Source organism: Dromiciops gliroides, chromosome 6 (assembly GCF_019393635.1).
Source record: "Dromiciops gliroides isolate mDroGli1 chromosome 6, mDroGli1.pri, whole genome shotgun sequence".
In the NCBI taxonomy this organism is placed as follows: Eukaryota; Metazoa; Chordata; class Mammalia; order Microbiotheria; family Microbiotheriidae; genus Dromiciops; species Dromiciops gliroides.
The window spans coordinates 245,160,002-245,187,761 of NC_057866.1; the positions used below are offsets into that span (position 1 = coordinate 245,160,002).

General features: G+C 38.6%; 1 protein-coding gene across 2 annotated transcripts in view; it reads right to left on the reverse strand.

Annotated features, from left to right (window-relative positions):
• The window catches only part of EMCN (endomucin), a 173,281-nt gene that overhangs the window by 35,718 nt on the left and 109,803 nt on the right, over positions 1 to 27,760 (reverse strand). For both annotated transcript variants that reach the window (XM_043973155.1, XM_043973154.1), the window contains exons 7-11: positions 17,503 to 17,559; positions 16,919 to 16,963; positions 11,065 to 11,160; positions 3,605 to 3,629; positions 1,571 to 1,632 (exon numbers count right to left, since the gene is read on the reverse strand). In XM_043973155.1, coding sequence (XP_043829090.1) covers positions 1,571 to 1,632; positions 3,605 to 3,629; positions 11,065 to 11,160; positions 16,919 to 16,963; positions 17,503 to 17,559 — 285 coding nt within the window. The remainder of the gene's footprint in view (positions 1 to 1,570; positions 1,633 to 3,604; positions 3,630 to 11,064; positions 11,161 to 16,918; positions 16,964 to 17,502; positions 17,560 to 27,760) is intronic.

A 27,760-nucleotide genomic window follows, 5' to 3' on the forward strand; every position in this document is an offset into this window, starting at 1 on the left:
CATGTCCAAAGCAGAGTTCATTGTCATTTCTCCCAAATGCACCCTTTTCCTTCCCTTCCTTTCCCATTTTTGTTGATGGAATTATCATATTATCAGTTATTCAGGTTTGCCTGACTCCCATGAGTCATCCTCAACTCTTCTTTCTCCTTCTCTCCTTTATGTCCAATCGGTTGCCAAGTCTTGCCGATATTATCTTTCCAACATTTCTTGAATCCATTCCCTTTGCTCCCCACATAGCCATGACCCTGATTCAGGCCTTCATCTCCCCTGGCCAAGAATATTCCAATGGAATCCTATTTGGTTTTTCTGCCTCCAGTTTCTCATCTTTTAAATTCACCTTCTGCCAAATTGATAGTTATTATCATCCCCTCCCTTCCACTCCCACCCAAGAAGTTCTAGTGACTCCCTTTGCCTCTGGAGTCAAATACAAAATCCTTTGTTAGGTATTTAAGGTCCTTCATATATGGCTTTAGCCAACATCACACATTATTCCCCTTCACACAATTTACAACCTTGTTGGACCGGCCTCCTTATTCCCAACATTCCTTCTCCTGTCTCTGTGAACCATGCACAGATGTTTCATGGATCCTTCTTTACTTCTGCCCTTAGAATCCCTAGGTAACTTCAGGATTCAACTTAAGCAGCTCCTCCTGTACAAGACTTAGTTTGACATCCTGAGTAACTAGTGTCCTTTCCCCCAAATTATATTTAAATATTATATTATATCCAATTACATTAATTTATATAACATGTATGTTTTAGATTTATTTAGCATCATTTGTGTAAGCCCCTGGAGGGAAAGAATGGTTTCATTGTTTCCTTTGGCATGTGTTAGGCAATCAATAAATGTCTGTTAATTAACTGAACGAATAGATGGACAGAGTTAATACCCTGGATTCCATTCTGGATGTTTTCTACTCCTAAAGGGTAAATGTTGAAGCATATGATAAATATGGCTGTTTCTGACTTATACACTTCCTGAAATAATTGACATTAGAAATTTTTTAAGTCACCTCTCATCCTCCCTCCCACTTCTTTTTTTTTTGTTTTGTTTTTTGTTTTTTTGCAGGACAATGAGGGTTAAGTGACTTGCCCAGGGTCACACAGCTAGTAAGTGTCAAGTGTCTGAGTCCAGATTTGAACTCAGGAACTCCTGAATCCAGGGCCAGTGCTTTATCCACTGCGCCACCTAGCCGCCCCTCTCCCACTTCTTTTTTATCTGGAGTGGGGGTCATCTAGTTCAGCATCTTCATTAAGCAAAGGTATTCCCATGGTTCATCTTGCCTTAAAATGATTTCTAATTTATTGGAATTTCTACTTGGCTGTTTCCTATAAATTGGTGATTTTATGTAATTGGGGGGGGCGGGGCAATGAGGGTTAAGTGACTTGCCCAGGGTCACACAGCTAGTAAGTAAGTGTGAAGTATCTGAGGCTGGATTTGAACTCAGGTCCTCCTGAATCCAGGGTCAGTGTTTTATCCACTGTACCCTCTAGCTGCCCCCATGTAATTTTTATTTTAATAAAATCTAAGTCAAAAAGCTTGCTTAGGTACAATAAAAAAGGTACTTACTGGTCTCAGGAGATATTGTCTTGACAGTGAGAAGTTTAACACTTTCTTTATCTGATTGGGGCCTATTTATATTAGAAAGATTAAGTTAGCACCAAAGTAACTGGCATGATTTATCTGTGCAAAAAAGTATATACAATAGAGAAAAATGAAAACCCCCCCAGCTATTTGTTTTTATCTATAGTAGACACCACATCTGTTCATACATGCACACACATAGTCTTTTCAGTCTTTCTTTTAACCAAATCATCCATTCTGATGCTTAAATATTCATCAGATGTCAATAAGTCTACAGTACTGAAATATAAAATAAAGGAGAAAGAAGTGTACTCTTTGTGTATTCACCTCAGTGGATAGAACACCAGGCCTGGATTCTGGAAGACCTGAGTTCAGATTTGACCTCAGATACTTACTAGATATGTGATCCCAGGCAAGTTACTTGACCTTTGTTTGCCTGAGTTTTTGCATCCATAAAATGTGGATAATAATAACACCTACCTCCCAGGATTGTTTTGAGGAACAAATAGGATAATATTTATAAAATTGCTTAGAACAGTGCTTGACACAGTAGGTGCTAAATAAACAAATTCTTGTTCCCATCTCATATCCCTCCTTTCTCCCTTCCTATCTTTATTCTAAATTCTCCACTCTTGGTTCATGTTAGGAGGTATATTGGGAAATATATATATATATATATATATATATATATATATGTGTGTGTGTGTGTATGTATATATATATATATATATATTTAAAAGTTTTTTGATACTTATTAAAAATGTGCCAATCTTTGTAAGGTAAGGTTAATTCAACTTTGCATAAATGTGTGGATTCAAAGTTGGGTTTTTTATTCTTTAAAACTAATTAAGTCTTTTCTCTCTCACCTTGCCTTTAATGGTCAACCTATTTGCTTTCCACTATTTTGTCATTTTACACAAAGACTCTGCAGTTCCCCGGAGTCATTCCTGGGGATGAAGACATGCAGGTTAGCTTCCAAGTGTCATCCATGATTATTCTTTAAGTGGGCACCTAGGGCTTGGTTTACAAGTAGCAAATTTCCTTGGGCAAATTCTGTTACAGGATCCTACATTTAAAGGTGAAAGGGATCTTAACAATCACTGAATCTAACTCTCCAGTTTTACAGATGAGGAAACTGAGGCTCAGAGAGGTTAAAGTGATTTTTCCAACCCAACTCAGTGCTATCAAGTATGAGTTAGAATTCAAACCAAAGTCTATCACATTCTCTGCTATACCATACTGTTTCTCTTTTTTTTTTGGGGGGGGTGTCTTAATATTGAGAAATTTCCCTTTTATTAGGATAAATTTTCTGAATGTCATTAATGTATCCCAACCCAGAATCTCTTTCTTTAAATATCCTTACTCTCTACACATATAGTTTCCAAGCACCCTTAATTATTAGTTTGCCAAACTCTATGTAGTAGGCTTTCTATTCACTTCTTTACCCTGTGCTCTGCCCCCAGTTATTGTATTGCTTTTGCCTAATGGATTGTAAGCTCCTAGGGGCAGGGACTATTTTTCTTTTCCTTATTTGTATATGCAGCACTTAGAATAGTGCCTGGCCAACATTAGGCACTTAATAAATGTTTATTGTGTTGTCATGTATTTCTGAAAAGAGAGGCACATAGCTCACATTTTTACATTTTATGTCCTACAAAACACTTCCTTTATAACACTCCCCTTGAGATTCTTATCCTACTAATAGGAAATTGAAGTTCAGGGAAGTTCAATAAATTTGAGTTGGGAGTTGCTCTAAGTTTCTAGACTTCTTGTTAGAAAGCTAACATACTTTCCTCTTTTTTTTTTTTTTTTGCAGTGAGGGTTGAGTGACTTGCCCAGGGTCATACAGCTTGTAAATGTCAAATGTCTGAGGCCAAATTTGAACTCAGATCCTCCTGAATCCAGGGCCTGTGTTTCATCCACTGTGCCACCTAGCTGCCCCCACCAGTGTTCCTTCTATTAGCACCATGGCATCTCTTATCAACCCATCATCAGCATTATAAACATGGCTGTACTTACTGGTCAGTTCCATTGTCTGTTGTACCTGAAATAAAATACATTGGGTGATTTGTGTTAGAATTATTGCATTTTTCCCCAGAAGGAGCCTTAGAGATTTTTTAGTCCAATCCCTGGCTGCAGAAGGATAACATAAAATATAAAAAACAACAACAATGACAACAAAACCCTTTATTAACAGCTGCCAACCCCTAAGGAATGATTCTGTGTGGTTTCTGAATTCTGTATTGATGTTCCTAGAGCCAACTTATGGTTTCTTATTCCCCATAAACTATTTCCTTGGGTTTGGTTAACAGTCATACAGGAATTTCTGGGGTTCTCCTGATTAAGCCAGAATCAGAGACCTTAGTTTTCAAATAATTAAGAGAGTTCTGAGTTTTTCCTGGGGCCCCATGATCCCATGCAGCTGTGGGAGAATGCTGCCCATTATGGTAGGTCCTACAAATATCTAATGTCACTCTAATGCTTCCAGGCACAATGGATTAAATTACTTTTGAGACAGGAGAATTGGATTTTCCACTTTCTCCTTTGTGCATTTCTCTTGCTCAGGATGCAAATCATAGTCTTTGCTGAACAGCAATACCACAAACTCCTGCTTGCAATTATCTCTTAAGGCAATGGTCGGAACTAGCCCCACAAAAACGTCACCCAAGATGTTGTTGTTGAAGTTAATAAACTGCAGCTAGGTCCCCAAATGTACTGGGATCTATCTGGTAGAGAACACATGAGGGTATGGAATCTTAGTTTTGAATTTATCGTACAGGCAAACAAACATAGCTTTGTCTCTTGCTTGGGTCTCTGCATTTCACAAGGACCTTGTCTCTCTACTGTTCTGTTGTGAGGATTTTTGGCCATCTTTCAAAAACGAATTTTTTTTTTTTAGTTCACTCATTTTTGTACCCTTCCTGAAGCTACATGGACTTTTCTGTAGCCTTAGTCCTTCTTTCATTAAGTGTCTTCTCTCTGAGATTACCTCCCATTTACATTATGTAGACATGTTTATATGTGTATGTCTCTGTGTGTGCACACACATATGTACTTCTATGCTCTATGGGAACCAAGGTAAGCTAGAAACCTAATTCTTTTCTCCTCTTCTCCCCAGAGACTGAGGTGGTACAGGGTATGGGGAAGAAGATTATGCCTCCCATGTGTTGGGGGAAGGGGAGTAAGTTTGTATGTTTGTGATTATACCTTTTAAACTAACTATTCTGTTGTAAAAAAAAAAAAGCTTGAGTATTCCATCAATATGTATATGTATATAAAAATATATACATATATAGACTCTTTCTCTATATACATGTGTGTATACCCACACTCACATATATAAGATGACATATCTATCCATCCATCCATCCATCTTCATCATCATCATCATCTATCTAGTTGTTTGCATGTTGATTCCCTTCAATGATTCAGATTGCAGTTTATATCTGCCCATCCTTTAAGACTCTTGTCCGTGTTCTTCCCAAAGCTTACCATATAACTTCTACCGAACATTCTCAAAGCATTCCTCAATTTGCCCTAACACCATAAGAGTATCAACAGAGCATGTTGACTGTGCACTGGTCATCCTTCATTTTTGCCATGGGAGCTGCCCATCTTTTCTTCTTGGCATGCCATTTCTTAATTACATCTGTATTCCACTTCTTCTTTGGAGTTTCTTATTGGTTATGTGTTGCACCCTGATCACACTCACCATGTACCTCTCCACTATCCTCTTTGTTATACTTAGAAACAGTTCTTCAGTTCTCCAGAAGTGGTGGTGAACAACCAACTTCTATTAAGGACCCAAAATAAAATCTTTGTGTTGAAAAATGGGTCTGTGCTAGCATGGAAACCTTGGGTTCAGTAAAAGAGGAGGCAAGATGGGAATTTCTTAAAATAATCCAGCCTGCTCTCCTCCTTTCCAACTCTGGGCCAAGATCATCATCCACCAGTATGTTCTGTCACAGATATACACATTATTGAAACATATAAGTTGCTGTTGTGAGTAATATCCTAACTCCCTAATCCCCTGTGAGATAGACTAATTTTTTTAAAGTATTGAAACCATTGTTGAAACTCGATCAGTTCAAGGGATTAAAGACTCAGACTACTGACATAACCTCCTCATCACCTGGATATTAAAGAGTGAGGAGTAGCTCCTGGCATGATCTGATGTTTGGCTGCTGGACCATGACAAGAGACATTTTCATCCATTTGGTCTTTAGAGAGGCCAGTCTCCTTTGAGTGAGTACATATTTCTTATTGGAGGCTCTTTGATGTCCTGAAGTTTGATTCAATCACTACAATATCATCCATAAACAGGAGTATCAGGAAGACCTTACAATCTACAGGAAATTCCTCTTTGATCTGGACTCTGAACTGAATGTTCTCTATCACCATGACAAATGAACACATTTGGTGAGCATTCAAATCCTTGCTTAATTCCTCAACCAAAGTTTATTAGCAGAGGATCATTGAAAAGGACTAATTTCATTATAACATATTCTACGAAATCCTGAATGATCTTCACCCATAGATTTTGGACAGTCTGCTATAATATATCTTTTAAGGTAATGTTTTGTCCACCCAATCAAAACCTTTTTAACAATCAACAAACAATAAACACAATGGGATCTTATGTTTTATCTTTCAATATACTGTAAAATGTTAATGATGGTCCATTGTTGAATATCACTTGTGAATGCTTGCTTGTTCCATCCTAATACCTGTGTTAAGGGTACCTTTAATTCATATATAGATTATTCTCAAAAAGTTGTGTGTTTTTTAATAGATGGGAGAGTTAGCATGTAGGTCAATAGTCACTGATGTACTTATTCTTGACTTTTTTTCTGATAATAATAAGATCCAATATATTTTCCATTCTTTTGGCATCTTCTCCTTTTTTAGAAACCTTGTAAATCAGTCCCTTAATGTCCTCACAATTATATTACCTCCAGCATAATCTCCTCTCACTATATTTGTCCATTATGGCTGCTTTTCTCCTCTTCTTCCTCTTGAGTGTCATTTCTTCCTCTTTTAAAAGCATTTCAGGGACTGTGGTTTTAGTTCCAATTATAGGGAATCTATCATCCTTGATGGAGATAAAGTTAAGAAAAACTAATTAAGAGCTGGGGTTAAAAAGAAAGGTAAAAGATAGTCCCTATTCTCAACCAGCTCATGGTCTCACAAGAGAGGGCAGCACATCAAAAGGAAGCTAAAAAGGCAGTGGGAGTGAGGGAGAAGAGAGGGTATCCAGTGGATAGAGGTTGATGATGAACTGTTGAAGCTGGTGGGAAATAATGAAGTGACTGTCCTGGGGCCCCTCAAAAAATGGAGCTCTCTGAGGTCTGCCCTGTACCTTCTTCAATCAGAGGGAGGGAAGAGTTCCAGGGGTAGGGGCTGCTGAGGAGATGTGAATTCCAGAGTTGATGCAATTTTGCAGAATGTTGAGTTTTTGGAGGCTACAACGAAGTCCAGGAGAACAGCTGGGTGAAAAACTTTCTTTTTGAATGTCCTTGGGACAATTGGTTAGTAGGATATCTTGCCACATTTCCTTTAAACTGACTTTCTACTTTTCTGCCTTTCTCTGATTTATGAGGTGACATTGCTTATAGTCATACATTATTGTTCTTCATAAAATTTGCTAGAAGAGTTTATATTTTCATCTATTGTTGCCTTTGGTTGCTATCCCTCTCAATGTTATGCAAATAATTCAGATGTCTTCAGATTAAGGCTAGACTTTTTTGGTCTCCTTGTGGTCATTTGTATTGGTTAAATTTCTGTATGAAATTATTATAGTTGGCACTTATGTCAGTTCTGTTGTCCATTTTATATTTTATTTTCAATTACTTCTTAATATAATTCAAGGTTTAGTAATTTATTTGCACTCCATATTGTTTTCTCACTATTATTCTTTTTTCTCCTCCTCCTCTTCCTTCTCCTCCTCCTTCTTCTTCTCACCCATCTACCCCCTCCTCTTCCTCTTTCCCCTCCTCCTTCTCTTTTTCCTTCTCTAACATATTCTGATTTTAGCTCTATGTCAATGGCCTGACTGTACAAAATTGACTCAGGCATAACTCCTCTAATCAATATCAGGTCTTTTCCTAACAGTTAAAATAAAGCCAATTTTGTTGCACATGTTGTTATTTAGTGCTCTCTATGTCCAATGCTTACTAGCCCTGCTCCGCCTTTTTAAATGAAGTGTCCATGATATAGATATAAGACTCTGTTTTGTAATCCACAAGCCTTTGGACTAATTAATTTTTTTATTGGCATATAAATCACAATTATTTTTTCATGGTAGTTTAAAAAAAATTTTTTTTTTGCAGGGCAATGAGGGTTAAGTGACTTGCCCAGGGTCACACAGCTAGTAAGTGTCAAATGTCTGAGGCCGGATTTGAAATCAGGTTCTCCTGAATTCAGGGCTGGTGCTTTATCTACTGTACCACCTAGCTGCCCCCGACATGGTAGTTTTTTTGTAAATACTTATTTTTAGTATTGCAACATATCATTGTTACATGAAAAGTTTCATGTAGCATTTGTGTATACTATAAAGCCCATTGCACCAATTCCTATTTTAAACTTCTACAAGGAGTACCTATGAACTCAAGTAGTTCTATGTAGCTGCAACTTCTTTCTCTTGGTTTGGCTTATAGTAAGAATGTCAGTATTGATATGATTCAGCTCTCCCAGCAATATATTTGGCTATTTCAAAAAAGTCTCATATTTCATGTACCAGCAGTCAAATTGAAATTTTCATTGGTCTAAAAACTCTATAATTCCCACTATTTCCCTACAATCATCATAGAGGCAGAATAGGGCCATGAAGAACTAAGAGCAATTTTTAATTTTCTTCATTTAATAGGTTGCTATGTTTTTCACCCTCATCCCCCACCACATCATTGGCAGATGGCCAGACCGCTGATACTGTACCTCTCTAAAATTAACTAAATTGATCCTTGGAAAATAGACTCAGTCTGTCACTCAACCATATCTGAAGCTTTTCCAATGTGGTACAATGTGCCAGAACTTGTGCTCTGCTGACAAAGCTTTCAAGAACCTAGGGTCACCTCTATGCCAGGATGAGGCATGGAAAATGGTTTTCCTCATTTGAATTGACTTTCCCATTACAATTGCAAATTGACTTTTTTAAGAAAACCGATTAGATAATAACATATATTTGGTCACAATTCAGGAAACATCCACATTATCTGGATGATTGATCAACAAGCATTTATTAAGTGCCTACTATGTTCCAGGCAACTGTGCTCAGCTCTGAGAATCTTGTTATTATTCATAGATCTTGGATTATAATAGTTTTCTCTACATTTTTCATATGTTATCTCATTTGATATGCATAATACCCCTCTGAAGAAGGTAGTGTAGAATCTCAAAAGTTGGACAATATCTTGTGGAGCAACTAGGAGTTGAATAGGAATTCCTTTTACAAGATCCATGGCAAGAAACTTGGAGGTTCCACTTGGTTTCTGTGTCCCTACAAATCTTTTACTATTTGCTAAGACGTTCCACTTATAGACAATTCTATTTGTTAGAAAAAAATCTGCCTCACGTTAAGACTAAATCTGACTGTACTTTTCACAATTGTGTCCTCTTGGTCTAGATAGAACACATCTAATCTGTCTTCCCCATGTGGGCAGTTACTCCCGTCTTATAAGATGAGAAACTGAAGCTCGGAAAGATTCAATGATTTGCCCAAGGTCACAAAGTTAGTGGTGAATCAAGACTTGAGCTAAGATCTTTTGATTTCAAGTACAAGGCTTTCCCCAACTGTGTCACATCCTCAGATTCTGTAGAGAGCTAACAGGATGGATTTTGCTTAGTTATGGAGAAATCTCACTCACATATTTAAAGAGTTTATTAATTCTTGGTTCTTCAATGGTATGATAACCATACTTCAACTTCTGCTTTTTCTCCCCAAATTAAACATTATCCAGACAATGATGGCTAATTTTGTGATTGCCAATTTGCCTGTAAGATGTATGCGTTATCCATGTTTATATGTCCTTAAGTTTAAGCTTTTCTTTTTGTTTTGTTTTGAAAGTCCTAGCTCATAGAGAAACATCCTCATTTGCAGGAAAAAAATTAACTTCCCAGATAACTTACTTTTAGATTCACAAATGAAAAACCATTTTGTCAGTATAAAATGTTTTGACTGATGCATTCAGCTCCTCATTCTTCAATCACATACTGACAATGCCCACTGGCTTTATCCAGGTTATTTGATTCCCCATGAAAGGCAGAATTAGTGGTTTGGAAGCTAAAAGAAATTAAACTAATTTATGAAAATGCTATCCCCTCCCCCTCTTGGAAACTGTCTAAGGAAACACATTTTAGGTGGTCTTAAGGGTTCTTCCCACATTCTTCCCAAGCAGAGTTGGAAAGATTGATTTGTTTTCTTCTTGTTTCACACAGAGAGCTGAAATGAATATGGCTGGTTTGCCCTGACAATTTTAACTTGGACTTTCTCTGCCTCAAACCATTTGTGTGCCCTACAGTCAGTCATTGATTAGTCTCAGGAACTGCATTTGTGAGTTAGCTAGTAACACTTCACCAGCTGGCAGAGCCAGAACACTGTGGTTTTGTATGTCTTATAAAAATAATTGCTATTGATTCTTCTACATCTGATAATGGTTTTGTAGGCTTTTCTTCAATGAAATATTTAGTATCAAGGGTACCATTTTGTGTGATATTTAAAAAATAAATGCCAAATGAAAACCCCATTCCTTTGAAATACTGGGCTCCTGGTTAGAATCAGAGATTTAGAGCTGTAAAGATCCTGAATGATTTAGTCTAATCCCTTTACTTTACATATGAGGAAACTGAGGCTCAAAGAGGAATTACTTGTCCACACAGAACTAAGTAAGTGTCTTAGGCAACCAAGTCTACCACTTTCTACTTTATGTGGTTATATTGGCCCAAACTCTCCTGACTACAAAAGAGTAACTGTATTGGACAACAATGACCCCTTTTCTGTGGAGGGAAGTGGGTTTAAAAACCTCTTTTATTAATGTTGTACATTTAAACATTTATGCAACAGTTCTTTAAATGTCAAAGCATCAACATAACCTCCCTACTCCCCACCTTTATGAGCTTATAGGGGAAGGATGCTTCTTTGAGAAGAGGAGGGTGAAAAAAACAAACAAAACCCAAACCAAACCAAAACCAAAGGGTCAGGTAGCTGGAGCAGTGGATAGAGCATGGGCCTTGGATTCAGGAGGACCTGAGTTTAAATCTTGCCTGACACTTGACACCTACTAGCTGTGTGACCCTGGGCAAGTCACTTAACCCCAACTGCATCACAATAAAAGAGAAGAGGAGGGTGAAATTCTTCTCAATGAAGAAATGATACCTCTCCTTCCCTTCCTAGGATTATACATCTTGCCCCATTGAGAAATAAAGTTGTCAAGGGCTAGGATATGGGTCTTTATCCTCCCTGCAAAAAAATATTAAACACATACCTGGGTCTGTCTTCCAGCACATTCGGTACAGTCCCACCAGAGTGAATACTGACAGTGTTATTGCTATCAGAGCAATAACGACTGGCAAAATCACACCTAAAATGAGCAAGGAAACTGTATGATTCAGGGAAACTACTAGGAAATAGATAATAAAAACATTAACATTAATAACATCTTCTATTTATGCAGCACTTAATCTACAAAGGAGAGTCACACACATTCATTTGATATCTTCATAATAATTCTTTGAGGTAGACAGTGGAGCTGGGTCTGATTATCTGCCTTCTATTGTGTAATAAAAATTATGCCCCCTTTCTTCTCCTTTTAAATCTTTTTAAATTTAGGCATAGCAATTTTAGTTCATTTAGTTATATTTTGCCTCGGTGAGGCAAAGAAGTTAAAAGTTGAGAATAAGAATCTATAGTCTGCTCACCGGGGAGATGAGAAAAGGGTGAGAAGATGTGGCATATTGTTTTTCTGTGCAAAATTTTCTCTCAGATTTTCCCACTTCCAAGTCTAGCATTCTATTCACCATGTACCTAGGAAATTAGAGCTTTGGACTTGGAATCAGGAAGACCTGAGTTCAAATCTAGCTCCAGACACTAGCTCTGTGACCCTGGGCAAGTGACTTAGCCTTTTCCTGACTCAGTTTACTCATCTCTAAAGTGTGGGGGGATCATAATAGCACTCACCTCTCAGGGTTACATTGAGTTTCAAATGAAAGCATATTTTCCAAGTCTTTTGTAAGCCTTAAAGTGCTATATAAATACTGGCTATTATTATTATGCTGCCAATTGCTTGGCATGATTATATGATGTTAAAAGTTGTATCAAATGTATTGCAAGACTACAAAACCATGCCAAATCACTAATTTAAAAATGTTCAATGGCATTTTAGTGGCTGTTGTTTGTTTTGGTGTGGATAGTGGTGGTGCTGTTACTTATAGTTGTAGTGATTGTTTACTGTTTGCTGCTGTTTATTTTTGGGGTGGAGAGAGGAGGACTTGTTGCCATTAGCTGAAACAATGCTCTGTCAGCTCAATAAAACTGATTTTTAACAACCAAAATGAAAAGACACACATAGAAGGATGTTCAGTGCAAAGTCTAAAATGGAAGAGGGATTTTCTAGAACTCATGAGGTCCTTCAAATGGGAATACTTCTGGATGACACTGTTCTGATTAAATCAAGTTCTGAAATGATGCTGAGTCTTCTAAATGAGTTCCAAAAGACATTGGTCAAAATATCCCAGCGGAAAATAAAAACAAGTAGATAAAGAATGTTGATTCTCCAAACCATGTTAAAGGAATAACCCACAGGGCTGGTCTATGAATATATGTATCTCAGATGGACACTGTGAATGGACCATCAACTGAGCCCAGGAATGAATGAGAGGAGGATTGGATTGGATTTGAGAAATTGCATAGTACTTTTAATATTTCTAATCTTCTTCCTGAAACTAAAACTCATCTTTCTACCATCACATTCTTCCAGTGATGCAATGCTGCAGAATACCACAGTGTCTGGAGAATTAGTTACAAGTCATCCAAAGCATATTGGAAAGGCACAGGGAGTCTGATTCAGCTACAGTATATTACCTGTGAAGAAGTACCTAAAAGATTTATCAGAGAAAAGGAACACTATACCAGAATGGACATGCTCCCTTAAGAATAGTATGGAACACTCAAAATTACTTGACTTTGCAATGAATATGACAGAGAAGAGAAAAAAAAGGGTCTTCCCCCCCTCCCATGTTGAAGCAAAAAGAAAGACAGACAGTTGCATATGTTGGATGGGGTGATGACAATGGATGATAAAGAGAAGACAGAACTACTCAATCCTTATATTTTGCTTCTGTCTTTATCAAGGGGAATGATATTCATGTGGAAAAGGATAGAACTATAGGAAATAGGGAGTGGACTCCCAAGTTAAATTGCAAGGTAATAAGAACACACTTTACTGCTTTTAATAAGTTCAAGTTGATAGACCCAGAAGAGCTATACAGGGTGTATCCAAATTCTTGGTGCATCCTGAAACAGCACTAAGATTTCAGAGACCGCCTGTATGTATATATGTGTATATATATATATATGAATGTGTATATATATATATGTGTATATATATATATATGCTGAATAAGGTAGAAGATGTGATTCCTGAGATATTGTCAGTTGTCTTTGAAAAATTATAAAGAATAGGAGAGGTGCCACAGGTCTTAGAGACAGAAATGTGTCTGTGAGGAAAGACTGGAATCTTCATTGATTTTGACTTTTGATTACTGGCAAAAATTCTAGAATGTCTTATTAAAAGAACAGATGGTTTATGTGTATTTAAAAAGTGAAGCAGTTTCCCCCCTTTATTTCTTTTTTATTCTTTGTTACCAGTGAAATGGCTTTCTGGGTGGAGAGATATATTTGGAATGAGAGTGATATAAAAACAAAAGATATCAAAATTTTAAAAAATCCTTTAAACCTATAAAAGGAAAAACAATAATCAAGAAGAAGTATGCTGCCTTTAAGAATAGGTCATGCCAATCTCTTTTCTTTTTTCTTCTAACAGTACTAGTTGACTAGAATGTCAGATGAATGATACAGACATAGCATACCTCTATTTCACCAAAGAATTGGACAAATCTCTTGTGCCTTTCTTGTGGATAAAATAGGATGATGTAGCCTAGATGCTAGAACAGTTTGGTGGATACAGTAATGGTTGAATGACCCATGGATCTCTCTCTGTCTCCCTCTGTCTCTTTCTCTCTTTCCATCCATCTTTCCGTCCATCTATCCATGCATCCATTCACCCACCCCTCTCTCTCTCTCTGTCTCTCTGGTGATAGTCATCATTTTTAGTGATGACTCCAATGAAAGGATGACTGTCATATGTAGTTTTAAGAGGGATTAAAATTCTCTCTCTCTCTCACTCTGTCTTTGTCTCTGTCTCTGACTATCTCTATTTCCCTGGTGCCAAATTTATAAGACAACACAAAGTGAGGAAGGTTGATTAATTTCATGGATGACAGAGTCAGGGTCCAAAAAATGTTCAATAGACCAAACAATGGATTAAATCTAAGGAACTGAAATTTAATAGGAATAAATGAAAACCCGGAACTTGGGCTCATGATATTAATTGTTTGAGTGTAGGATGGGATAAAATATAGGCACAGGACAGTTTTACACAGAAAAGACCTGGAGATTTTATGAAATGCATGCCCAATTTCAGTAAACAGTTTGGCATGGGAATTACCAGAACTTAGGCTACCTTGAGAGTGGCAGAAAGTCTAAAAGGCTTAGAAGTTTGCAGATGATGGTCCTGCTACTGCTGGTTGTTTATTTTACCTTAGATAGACCACATCTATATTTTGTGTTCATTTCCTGAGAGTCACATTTTAGGAAATGATAAAGTGGGAGCAAGTTCAGAAGAGAGCAACCAGGATGATATAAGGATAAGAAACTGAACCATATGAGGATTGGTTGAAAGAAAAAGAGATGCTTAGTCTGCTGAAAGTGTGAGGGGCTACATGACAACCATCATCAAGGACAGGAAGGAATGGCATGTGAATGAGAAATTAGACCTCTGATGCTTGGTCCCAGAGACCATAAACAGGAGTGGAAATTGCAGTGAGGCCATGCTAAAGAGAAATTTCCTAATTTTCTCAGCAGGAAGTGAGTTCCCTCTCCCTAGAGAGTCCAAGCAAAGACTGAACGACTACTTATTGGTTCCATTTTATGAGGGACTCCTGTTCTCATATGAGTTGCACCAAATACTCAGGAAACTCACTTCAGTTCTGAGATTCTATGATCTTTTGATGCCATAAGCTGTTATTTCTGATTAATCCACTTGATGTCAGTCTTGTAACCTTTCTGGGGAAAAAAAAATATTTCCAAGCAGAAGGGAAATCTTTCACTTTCCCCAGCTTCACCAGTCCTCCGAATGATTCTTAGTCCCTCTTTGGAGCTAACAGGCATAAGACTGGAAGGCAATCCAGGTACAGGATCTTCTATCAATGTAGGTATGACCACAGCTCCACAGTAGCCTTCGGATGATGTTAGAATTGATTTAGTGACTGTATACACAACACATTCGTGTACTATTTCCATCTCAACTCAAGACTTCTAAAGAAACAAGTTAATCCCCCTCCCAGCCACATTCATACACACAGTGCCCCTTCAAAGGAAGAGAAGTCAAGAGAGGATACAAGATATATTCTCGATTCAATGAAAAATTAAGAATAAAGCTTTTAATGTTCGGGAGAAAATGACTCCTGTTAAAAACAAAGGAATATTCCTGCAACGGTTTGGATCAGTTAGGTTTCTGCTAACTTCCTTCTTAGAATGTGACAGGTTCTGTTGTTTTTGTTGATGTTTCTTTGAACATCCGCCATGATTTCTCATGGGTATCTCTCAGAAAAGAGAAATAATTTTGAGAAAAGGCACATAAATACACATACACATATACATATACATACCCACACACATGCACAGAAACATGTAAACACATACACAGGACAGTACACATCTGTATACATACGTATACACAATTTATACACATGCACACATATGCACATACACATATACACACATGATGTGTATATCTGTACACATGTGTTGATTTATGTGTATGCATGTGGGTAGCAGAGAAACACAGCCTTTTCTGTTTTATCCTCATATTTTCCAAACCTTAGATAGTCTTGGCAAAAAAGACTTCTTCCCCCATTAGGAAATGAGAATAACTAGTCAATTCATTACTCGGGGCTGTTTATACTTCTATTTTAAAGGCTAGGCACATCATAAGCCTTTAGGTTGAACTGGCTGGAATTAAAGTAAGGCCATTAATATCCATGAATATTAACAGGCACATTTGAATTTCGTAGGGACCTTGCTGGGAAATGAATTCATTCCTCTCTTTCATGGGGCACCTAGGTAGTATGATGGATAGAGCACAGGACCTGGAGGCAGCAAGACTCTGAGTTCAAATTTGGCCACAGACACTTACTACCTGTGTGACCCTGGTCAAGTCACTTAATCTCTGTTTGCCTCTTTTTCCTCATCTGTAATAGGGGTATAATAATATTGGCTACCTTCCAAGGTGCTTGTGAGGATCAAATGAGATATTTGTAAAATACTTAGCACAGTGCCAGACACATAGGAAATACTATATGAATGTTAGCTATTATTATTTTAGGTGCAAATACAATTTATTGTTCTTTACTTTATGTAACTAGAACTCTAATTCATGAATTTTCTAATTATTCTGACTACCTCCAGGCATTAGCTATTTACTTTTAAATGTCCAAATTCTATGAACCCATACGTGCATTGAAGAAAGGTTTTGCATATGTGTGTATGTGTTAAACTGAAGGTCTGTTAATATTCACTTGTACATGGCTCTTGGTGTTTGTACTCTATGGGGCATCTGTGTTCTGTCACATCAATTCAACCTTCATCCTTGGGAGTAATTGCAGTGCCCTAGGGTGAGAGAGTGATGCAGATTGGATGCTTGTTAAGCCTTACCTCCCTCTGAGGGGATTCTCACAGCAGGGATGCTTAGATTGGTTTTATAATGGGGTCTTTGGTTCACCAAGGGTGGAGATAAGGTTACCTGGGCTCTAATCACTCCCCTTGTGCTAGAAATTCTCTCTCTCTCTGTCTCTCTGTCTCTCTGTCTCTCTCTCTCTCTCTCTCTCTCTCTCTCTCTCTCTCTCTCACACACACACACACACACACACACACACACACACACACACACACACACACAGAGTCTACTACCTTTTCCTGACCTCACTGCCTTTTTCCTCAGCCTGGTCTTTGACCATTAGAGAATTCTGAAGATTAGGGAATAAAGATTTATATTTACTTACTGGAATAAGAGGAGTTGGTCTGAAGGGAGCTTGTGTTACCATAGTCTGTCATTTTTTTTTTTAAAGAGAGAAATAAATTGTATCTTGAGTTAACATTAAATGTTTTTAGTGACAATTGTGGTTTAATTGTCTTATCCCATTATAATGCCCCATTAAGCCTTTTCCAGAATAAGGCTTATTTATCACTAAGGCCCCCAACTTCTTCCCCCCACCCACAGGGACTATGCTGGAGAGAAATGCACCTATAGGTATTAGAAAAGAATTGGGTCAGGAATCCCCCCAAAGGTTAATGATCAATTTTGTCCTTACAGACTCAGAGCCAGGCCCAGGAATGCTCATGGGATTCCTGGGGAGAATGGATGGGAAATAATCCTGAATCTGAGCTCCCTTGCTTGCCACTTAAATCATTCCCAACCTCTGCAAGCAAACAGGAATATCTGGATAATGAAACTCAAGCAGAAATTCCTCTTCTTCTAAGTGATGTTTCCATGGAACAGCAAATCACCCCCATTCCGAAAGACTCATCCCAAGGAGGGGGGAAAGGAGGGAGTCATAATTCCCATTCCAAACATAGTGAGACATACCTTTGGTGCTTCCCTGGTCCCTGATGTGGGGTGTGGTAATCATTCCCAGAGTATTTTCTGTGGAAAGTAAGCAAAGTCAGAGTCACTGTATGCTTCATCTTCTTGCAAGTTGAGTTTGGGGGTTGACCTGGAGGCAGGAACACTCTGAAACCTGTTTCTTGGGCTGCATTAATAATAGCTAGATTTCCACTACTACTACTACTACTACTACTACTACTACTACTACTGTTGCTGCTGCTACTACTACTGTTACTACTACTACTATTGCTCCTCTTCCTACTGTTCCTACTACTACCACTGTTACTATGACTATTACTGCTATTGTTGCTACTATTCCTACTGCTGTTACTACTACTGCTATTGTTACCATAGTTCCTACTATTACTGTAGTTTTTACTACTACTGTTACTGTAGTTATTACTAATACTGCTACTGTTACTACTACTACTACTGTTGCTGTTGCTACTACTACTATTATTACTGCTATTGTTGATACTATGGCTGCTACTGTTACCATGGTTATTACTACTCTTGCTATTGTTATTCTTACCACCACCACCACCACCACTAGTACTACTACTACTACTACTGTTGCTGCTGCTCCTATTCCTGCTACTATTGGTACTATTGCTGCTATTACTATTGTTAGTACTACTAATGCTACTACGACTGCTATAGCTTTTGTTACTATTGCTGCTGCTGCTGCTGCTACTACTACTGTTACCACTACTGCTACTGTTACTACTAGTACTGTTTCTACTCCTATTATTGTTATTACTACCACTATTATTGCTACTACACTGCTATTATTGCTACTACTGTTACTACTACTACTGTAGCTACTGTTATTACTGCTACTGCTTCTATTACTACTATTGCTACTGTTGCTACTGCTGCTGCTGCTACTACTACTTTTACTCTTTTACTACTGTTACTACTACTACTACTACTACTACTACTACTACTACTACTACTACTACTACTACTACTACTACTACTACTACTACTAGCTAACATTCCTGTAGCACTTAATATTCGCCAAACACTGTGCTATGATGGTAATAATAATAGATTTGCATAAGACTTTATGGCTCACAATGCATTTTATTTTACTTGTTCTCCACAACAACCCTGTGAGGCAGAAAGTATAAACATTATTATCCCCATTATATAAGGAAGGAAACAGCTTTAGAAAGGCAATATCAATTGAAAAATCAATCAGAAAAGTCATTAAGATATTATTATGTGGGGCAGCTAGGTGGCACAGTGGATAAAGCACTGGCCCTGGATTCAGGAGGACCTGAGTTCAAATCTGGCCTCAGACACTTAACACTTACTAGCTGTGTGACCCTGGGCAAGTCACTTAACCCCAATTGCCTTACCGAAAGAAAAAAAAAAAGATATTATTATGTGCTAATTGTTGGTGTTAGGCCATAGCTATACAAAGGCAAACATGGCATAGTACCTCCCTCAAGGAGTTTACAGTCTACTATTTCCCCAAAGTTCCCCAGCTGGCAGACTTTGAACTCACACTCAGGTCTTTCTGATTTCCCGATCACTGATCCCTCAAACCAACATCTTTGAACATTTGTTTATACGATATACCACTGGATGCTGAGAGTTTTTCACTTATTGCAGAGTATTTAACATGGAAAAGAAGTCACAGGACCTCAGGTTTTGTACTTGTTCCTTGTTCAAGGAGAAAAAAGTTGGAAAATGAAGCTTCTGCTAAAAAATGTTGGGGGTGGGGGCAGCTAGGTGGTTCAGTGGATAAAGCACCAGCCCTGGATTCAGGAGGACCTGAGTTCAAATCCAGACATTTGACACTTACTAGCTGTGTGACTCTGGGCAAGTCACTTAACCCTCATTGCCCCGGGGGGGAAAAAGATGTTGGGGTGATTTTCAGCAATCCATAGGAGACTACTAAGTCTTCAGACACTGGGGCTGGTAAAGCAACTCTGTCTTCAGGAAAACTCCTAGTGGTAATGAATTCTAACGTCATTTAACCTACAATCTGGGATTTACTTGATTAAAATTAAGGTAATTCCTCCTGTGCTCTCCTTAGTAGAATTGGACACTTGTAACTCACCACCATCTACATGGCGCCCTATGGATTAAAAATTAAGTTTTATTTGAGCCCAGAAATCTTCCCTTCCCCTCTTCAAACTAAATACCCACAAATTGACATTACTGGAAAGGAGATGTGGTTGTGAATTCAACTTTACCAACAGTTGTTATAGAGGAAAATCAAAAATAGACCCCAAACATTCCTCTCAGGGACAAGCCTGGCCTACATGGTTCCCTCCATCTTACAAATCATTAGACTTCTTCACAAAATGGGGGCAATGATAATCTAAGTCTCCAAGAACAATGATAGCTAATTCACCAGTGCATGTTAACAAAGCTCCTATTATTTCTTAGGGGGTAGAGGAGCATCAAGGCTATATTCCTAGACTAGATTATACTAGTTTCTATACACACTGGTCCCTTTTCTTTATCTTTCCAAATTTCTGTTTAAAGTTACATAGAGTTCTATTAGTTTGCACCTGGCATTTTACTTTCTTTTGGGGGTGGGGGTGGTATAAGTATTCAGATGTTATTTCCCTCTCTGCCTGTCAGATTACATTCTCTAAACTATAATCTACTGGAGGACAGGACTGATACCTTTAGTTTCATGTTTACTACTCATAAGCCTCAGTATTTCAAATAATCAAATATGAACTGATGGAAATGATAACTGCTGCACAGATGAGGACAAGACCACCTTACTACATCAATGGGACCCCTCTGGCTCAGTATGTGTCTTGGCCCTTTCTGTGCCACCCACAGCCTGGCACACAGTGCACTCCTGTGCATTTTTGACATCTGTGGGGGAAGAATCCTGTTTCGAGCCTGTATCCTTCTTGCCATGCAAAGGATCTGTGGGAGGACGCTAGATATATGCCCATAAGAACAAAGAAAAATGTCAGGCTAGTGAGCCAAGCAGGCAGAAAGAAGAATAAGAAATGAAAAAGCAGGAACTAACTGAAACTTTGGCACTTTCCATTGCTATTTCCGGTGTCAAATGTCTTAGGGAGAGATGAATGCTCTCTAAGCTGTATTTGGAGAGAACAAAATGGCTGGTTACATTAATCAACAGTACAAAATCCTCAGGGGATTTCCCAAGGGTTAACTTCCAGCACCCCAATGTGCTACCTGCAGGCAATAATGTGGATTTGAATCACACATCAAAATCCAAACAAATTTATTACTAACTCATAGCCGGGTTGGATGACAGTTCAAGCACTGAGTAAAAATTATTTGGTTGAAGGTATATCTTCATGCTCTCTTGCTTGCATTTTCTTTTTACTATGACCCATTGACCAGTGGCAATTGTTCTATGTCTGTTTTGTTTGTCCTTTGTTCTTGAAGAGGACCATTACATCAGGGTGATGTTATGACTTGCAGTGAATTGGATTTAAGTGAGGAAGGACTGTGCAAGGTCACCAACCTTATTCTCTCCTCCAGAGCCATCTTGGTCTAGTGGCTATATATATATATATATATATATTTATTTATTTATTTATTTTTTTTGCAGGGCAATGAGGGTTATGTGACTTGCCCAGGGTCACACAGCTAGTAAGTGTCAAGTGTCTGAGGCCAGATTTGAACTCAGGGTCCTCCTGAATCCAGAGCCAGTGCTTTATCCACTGCTCCACCTAGCTGCCCCCTAGAGTTAACTTCTTATAAAAATCTCAAGCCTATCTCTGTGATGGATGCATTTGCATTTTAAACACTTTACTTGAGTCTTCCTAGTAGACAGAATCATGGTATTATCTTAATGGGAAATAGGGTTCGTTACATATGGATCATCTTTGTGTGTCTTATTGTCAGAGCCATAACTAGGTTGAGACAGATAGGGCTTTGTTCCAGGTACCATAATCTGGGGAATACTACTTATAGGATGTTATTCTGAAATTACTATTCTCCTGTATTGTGCTTCTTGCCTGGCCCAGAATTTTCACAGGAATTGCTGGATAAGAGTGATTATAGGAGGAAAGACAGATCCCAGGCCTGGCAGACAGAATTCTGTTATGTTTTTAAAGGCAGATAGAGATTCACCTTGATTATCTTTGTATGTCTTATTGTTGGAGCCATAAATGAAGTGTGATGGAATAGGTCTTTTCTCTAGATGTCCTCTAGAGAGGTCATGGTAGCTCTAGGGGCTGCCATGCTCCCACTTCACATTCATCCTCTCATTCAATAGTATATATGTACTTATAACCCACTTATAACATGCCTGGCACTGTTATAAATTTGGGGGTTATAAAAAGGCAAGCAATAGCTCCTACTTTATAGCTCCTACTTTCTTTCTTTTTTTTTTTTGCAGGGCAATGACTTGCCCAGGGTCACACAGCTAGTAAGTGTCAAGTGTCTGAGGCTGGATTTGAACTCAGGTCCTCCTGAATCCAGGGCTAGTGCTCCATCCACTGCACCACCTAGATGCCCTACTTTCATGATGTATACACTCCAATGGAAGAGACAATATGTAAAAACACTAGGTAAATACATTATACACATATGTAATTATTGACTAGATAGATTACGTTAGATGGAAATTAATTTGGGAGTGGAAGGCACTAGAAGCTGGAAGGATGAGGATATGCTTCCTGAAGAAGGAAGGATATGACCTGAGTCTTGGAGGAAGCAAGAGACACTGAAAGGTAGAGATGAGGGGGAAGAGCATTTCATGTATTGGGGAGCGGGCAACCTGTGCAAACATATGGAAATAGGAAATGGAGCATCATATGGGAAGAATAGCAAGTAAATGGATTGCAGAGTTTGTGGTAAAGAGTAAAGTATAACAAGATTGGAAAGATGGTATGAGAAGAGGTCATGAAGAGTTACAAATGCCCAAAGGAGGCATTCATATCAGATCCCAAGGGAGCATGAAATCATTGGCCTTCGTTAAGTAAGGGTGATAACATGGTCAGACCCATGCTTTAGAAAAATCATTGCTCTCCTTGTCTCAACTCTCTCCCCACTTCCCCTCATCTTTCACTCAGCTTCCAGAGTGATATAGCTAGCATAGATGGTAATCTCAAGTGAGGGTGTTGTTTTATTTTAAAGGAGACATAAAAATATAAAGAAGGAGACATAATTGAGTTTGTAGGTAGCAGGAAAGGAATCCGTGGATAGGAAGAGGTTGAAAATGAGATCAAGTAGGGATCATAGAAGGGCAATATGCTAAAGATGATGGGTGATGGGGTCAAGGGTGTATGTAGAAGAGATAACCTAAGCAAGGAAAAAGGATGCCTCATCTGATATCAGAATGAAAGAGCAAATAATGTTGGAGGATGTCTGAATGACATGGGATGAGGAAAAGAGGAGAAGGGGGAGCTCTTAGTGAGTGACTTTTTAAAGAATTGAAATATGAGGCAAGGGGTAGAGTCAAGATGGTGGAGTGAAAAAAAAAGCAGTATTGGAAACTGTCTTTCACAAGCTTCTCCAATGTGTTTAGAAAATGCACTGGCAGGGCAGCTAGGTGGTGCAGTGGATAAAGCACCGGACCTGGATTCAGGAGGACCCTGAATTCAAATCCGGCCTCAGACACTTGACACTTACTAGCTATGGACCCTGGGCAAGTCACTTAACCCTCATTGCCCCAAAACAAAACAAAAAAACAAACAACAACACGGAAGGAAGGAAGGAAGGAAGGAAGGAAGGAAGGAAGGAAGGAAGGAAGGAAGGAAGGAAGGAAGGAAGGAAAAGAAAGAAAATGCACCAAACTGAATCCTGATAGAAAAATCCAGAAAAAAGTTACAGCAAGTAATTTTTTGAGCTCAGGTCAGTAAAGAGAAATAGACAAGAAGGTCTGTGGAAACTGAGGGAAGGTCAGGCCAGGAGCACACTGTATAAAGCACTACAGATCCCAGGGAGAGTCTGGGCACCAGAGCATGAAGAGGCCCCAGACCCAAATTAGGGCACTTCCATACTCCTACTGAACTACTGTGTTGGGGAGTTGTGCAAACTGGTAGCCATGTTGTCCACAATCCTGTTCTGAGTCATAGTTGAAGGGTGGAGCAAAAAGGGGACTTGTGCAAGGGAGTATCATTCCTTGATAGGGAGGCCTTGGGCTGTGTATGGAGAAAAGAGGAAATTTAGAAGCAAGCAGCAGTAGTGTGGCTCCAACCTCAAGTGCAAAGCAAGGTCTCTTTTTCAACTTCTAGCCCAGCCTGTAGAGGAATAACTAGAGTAAGAATCTCAGACCAAAGAGAAATCTACACTTCTGCAGCTTTGAACCCACAGAGATTCCTAGTTGGCTCATAGTGATGGAGTCCAGCAATAGTCTACTCTTGCAAACTTAGGTCAGAAATTTGCAGAGCTTAGACCAAGGTGGGAGGCAATAATCAGACTTTGCCCTGAATTAGACCATTCTCGGAGTACTGAAAGCTTGCAGATCCCCAGTTTGTTCCTAAGATCTTGGAATAAAACATCACTCAATACTCCCAAGAAAGCAGCAACAGGATCAGCCCTGACCTTTCCTCCAGAAATGTAGCAGAGTCTAACTCTAACATTGAGTTTGTAGTCAAGAACTAGGTTGGAAAAATGGGCAAACCATGAAACAACTGCCATAATGAGCTATTATGGTGGCAAGGACACTTGAATTTGTATTCATGGGGAGTCACTCTGGGTTTTTTGAGTATTGCATTTATAATCACAGCAGGGCCTCTAGTCCAATCCCTCCATTTTATGGAAAAGAAAAATGAGGCCTGGGATGTTAAATGACTCTCCAAAAGTCGCTTAAGATAATTGTTAGGGGAAGTATTTGAACCAGAGTCCTTCTACTCTAGAGTTAATGCTCTCTCCCTGTTTAGTCCAAAAGAATTAAATAAATTTTTAAGAAATATCTTTTCCAAGGTCATAGAAATGGTAAGTAGCAGTTTTTCTTTTTGTTTCTTTTATTTTTTTTTACTCCCAATCCATTTCTATATCTACATCATGCCTCCTCCATCCAAAATAAGAGTGAGAATTAACATAGTGATATCTTAGTGAGTCACTTTTCTCTGTGTCTTGTCAACCTTAAAGTTCTGTAGAGTTGGAAACCATTATTGCTATTTAATAACAGCTAACTAGGTGGATCATTGAATATTATATTAGTAAAATATAATGGAAAATTCACCTCCACAAAACCTGATTACACTGGGAATTAGCCTGTACATCAGCTGAAGAGGTCTGGCAGGCCTGCTTTTCCAGCCCTATCCTTTACCACAACTTCATTCCAGCCCTCACTGGGCCATCACCAGACTTTTGTCTTTCCACTGGACTCCAAAGACTCTAGATGAAAGAGTGAAGTGGATGGATGACTTCGTGTAGCTCTGCCTCACTTAAATCCAATTCACAAGCATGTCAAAACCTTACCCTCCTGATGTCCTCTTCCTGGTCCTCTTTAAGAGCAAAGGAAGAAAAACAAATAGTAGATTCCTGCCCTCATTTAAACTTACTCCTATGCCCACAGGCTTCTCCATTGCCTTTAGGGTAAGCCACAGTTTTCATTCTTTGGAGATAAGCTCACCCCATATATGTTGATTATCTCTTGAGTCTTGGATGCTATTCCTTTGATTGTGTTTGAGTATGTCCTGTTACCCTTTGAGATTTTTGCTTAAGTGAACTAAAAAGGAAAATCAAATGAATAGTTTCTCTACTTTCCTTGGTTTCTTTGACTGGGCTATATTATAAACTAAATGCAGTAGGAATCTCCTCCCCCCTACCCTATGCTTATTTAGCTACATTTCTCTGTATTCTCTTATCACAGAAGTCAAGAAATGTCTTTTCAGTAGCCCCTGGATTGGCTTTACTTGGCTAAAGACAGAGAGGAAGGGGGCAGTGAAGATCACCTCTCAATGGCTGACATCTTTCCAGTGTCCTCTGGAGGAGCACAGACTCTGCCTTGCTGGGTATCTCCTAATGAAATAGGTTGTCTTTCAGTGCTCTGAAGTAAGAAGCAAGAAATTGATGCCACTGTATAATCTGGGATGTAGTTCTAGCTGGCTGAATGCAGCATTTAATAGCTAATGGCTTTAGAAGAGGTCCTTAAACATATTTAGTGTCATGGGTCCCTTTTGAAAGTCTGGTACAACCTATGCATCCCTTTACAGAATGCTTTTAAATGCATAAAATAAGGTCTCCTAAAAGTCTCAGAGCAGTTTTCTGTTATTAAAAGCTTATAATTTCAGTCTTTGGTGACACCCTTTTCACAGAATTATAAAATAAACCAATTATATTGATATAAAGATATACCTTTTTCCCCATCCAAGTTCAAGGCTTTCCCTCTTCCCCACCTCCATGCCCATCCTGATCCCTGAAATATATTGCTCCAGTTTAGAACCCCTGCTTCAAAGCTAGGTCCTTAGGGCATGTTTCACAGTGGGCAGCAAGATTGGAGTCCCCAGGGTTCTTTTACAACTGGGCAGGGTTCCTTCTAACATGCACATTCAAACACAACAATCCATTACATGTGACCTTTGTTCTTGGTAAAGGAATGAATGGGGATATCTTCAGAGGACAGTCTATCATTGTGATGCAACTGCAGTTCTCCATCTATCATCATCATTTTTGAAAAGGCCAAATGTGATTGTCTATATATAGTTACAGTTAATACATAAATGGTGGAGTTCATGCTTGAGTGACACTTCAGCCTGCCAGAATTTCCCTTGTGCAATAATTTTCCTTTTTTTGTGTGTAGAAAATTGAAGGATAGGAACTAGACTTGTGGTTTCGTTAGTATAGAGAACTCCTGGTGAGGAAACTCTTTACCAATGTAGGTCAGTGTTTTCTCTGCAATTTATAGTCTTAGAGGATTGCCTAGGGTCCTAAGAAGTTAAGTGTCTTGCCTGGGGTGACAATGACTTGGAAAACTGGTCAAGGAGAGATAATTTAAGAATCATCAGATGATAAAAAATTTGATCATTAAAAAAAGAAAGAAAACTTAGATACCCACATTCACACAATCATAAATGAAAGCTTTCTGGCTCTGTTAAGACCAGAGAGCAAATGAAAATAAAAAAGAAACACTCAGTGGAAAATTTCAGGAATGTAGGCACTAAAATACACCAGTACCTGGAATGTTTCTCCCTCCTGCCTTTACAATTCTGGTTTTCAAGACTCAGGCCATATCTTACCTTCTACAGGAGATGTTTCCTTAGATCCCTTCTATCTTCTGTGTATATAGCTATTCATGCATCCATCCTATCTATCTAATTATCTATCATCTATGTAATTATCTATTATCTATCTAACCATCCATCTATCCATTTCTCTACCTACCTATATATCTATTTTGTATTTACTTATTTATTTTTATTTTTGTCTGCAGCATTAGAATTTCTCTTTGGACCCGGGATTGTGTCCCCCTTCCCCCCACCGCTTTCTTTGTTTCCCCAGTGCTTAGCTCAGTTCTTGGCACATCATGGGCACTTAATATATGATTGGGGATTTACTGACTGAAGGTAGTAGTAAGGTAGTAGTGCAAGGGTATTGTTTTCCATTATTAGATCAATATCAGGTGGTTATAAGGATAAAATGAGATAACTGTAAAGTGTTTAGCACTATCCCTGGCTAGTAAGCGTTAAGTAAAGGTTAGCTGTTATTATTGCTATTAATGTTATTATTGTGAAATTAATGTGTGAGCCTTATTGATGTAATTGCCAGGGTTATCTTTGGCCTTGGTGGAGCTATATGCTTTTTTGAGACCTTGTTGCCCTTTAGAACAATTCCTATGTGTGATAGCAAATGCCTAGAATTTTATAGGTAAAGGTCCTTTCCTTTAGTGTAAGGTTTTATGAACCTATTAAAGTACAAATCCCTTTGGGAATAGTGGTACTTTCAGCTGATAGCAGTCACTTACAGCATAGAAAGAATGAATTTCTAAGTCCTTTTCCGAGAGTAGCTATTGATAGGAGAAATAGAGGAGAAGGCCAACGGACATCTGTGGAAGCAGCTAACACAGGTTGAAAAGGCACAGTGAGGGGATGGCTAGGTGGCGCAGTGGATAAAGCACCGGCCTTGGATTCAGGAGGACCTGAGTTCAAATCCAGCCTCAGACACTTGATAGTTACTAGCTGTGTGACCCTGAGCAAGTCACTTAACCCTCACGGCCCTGCAAAAAAATCCCCAAACCCCAAACCAAAAAACAAAAACGAAAAGGCTCAGTAAGACTGGAAGGTATTTTCAGGACAAATTGATCTAATTGTTTTCTGGTCTTTGCTGTTTTAGGAAA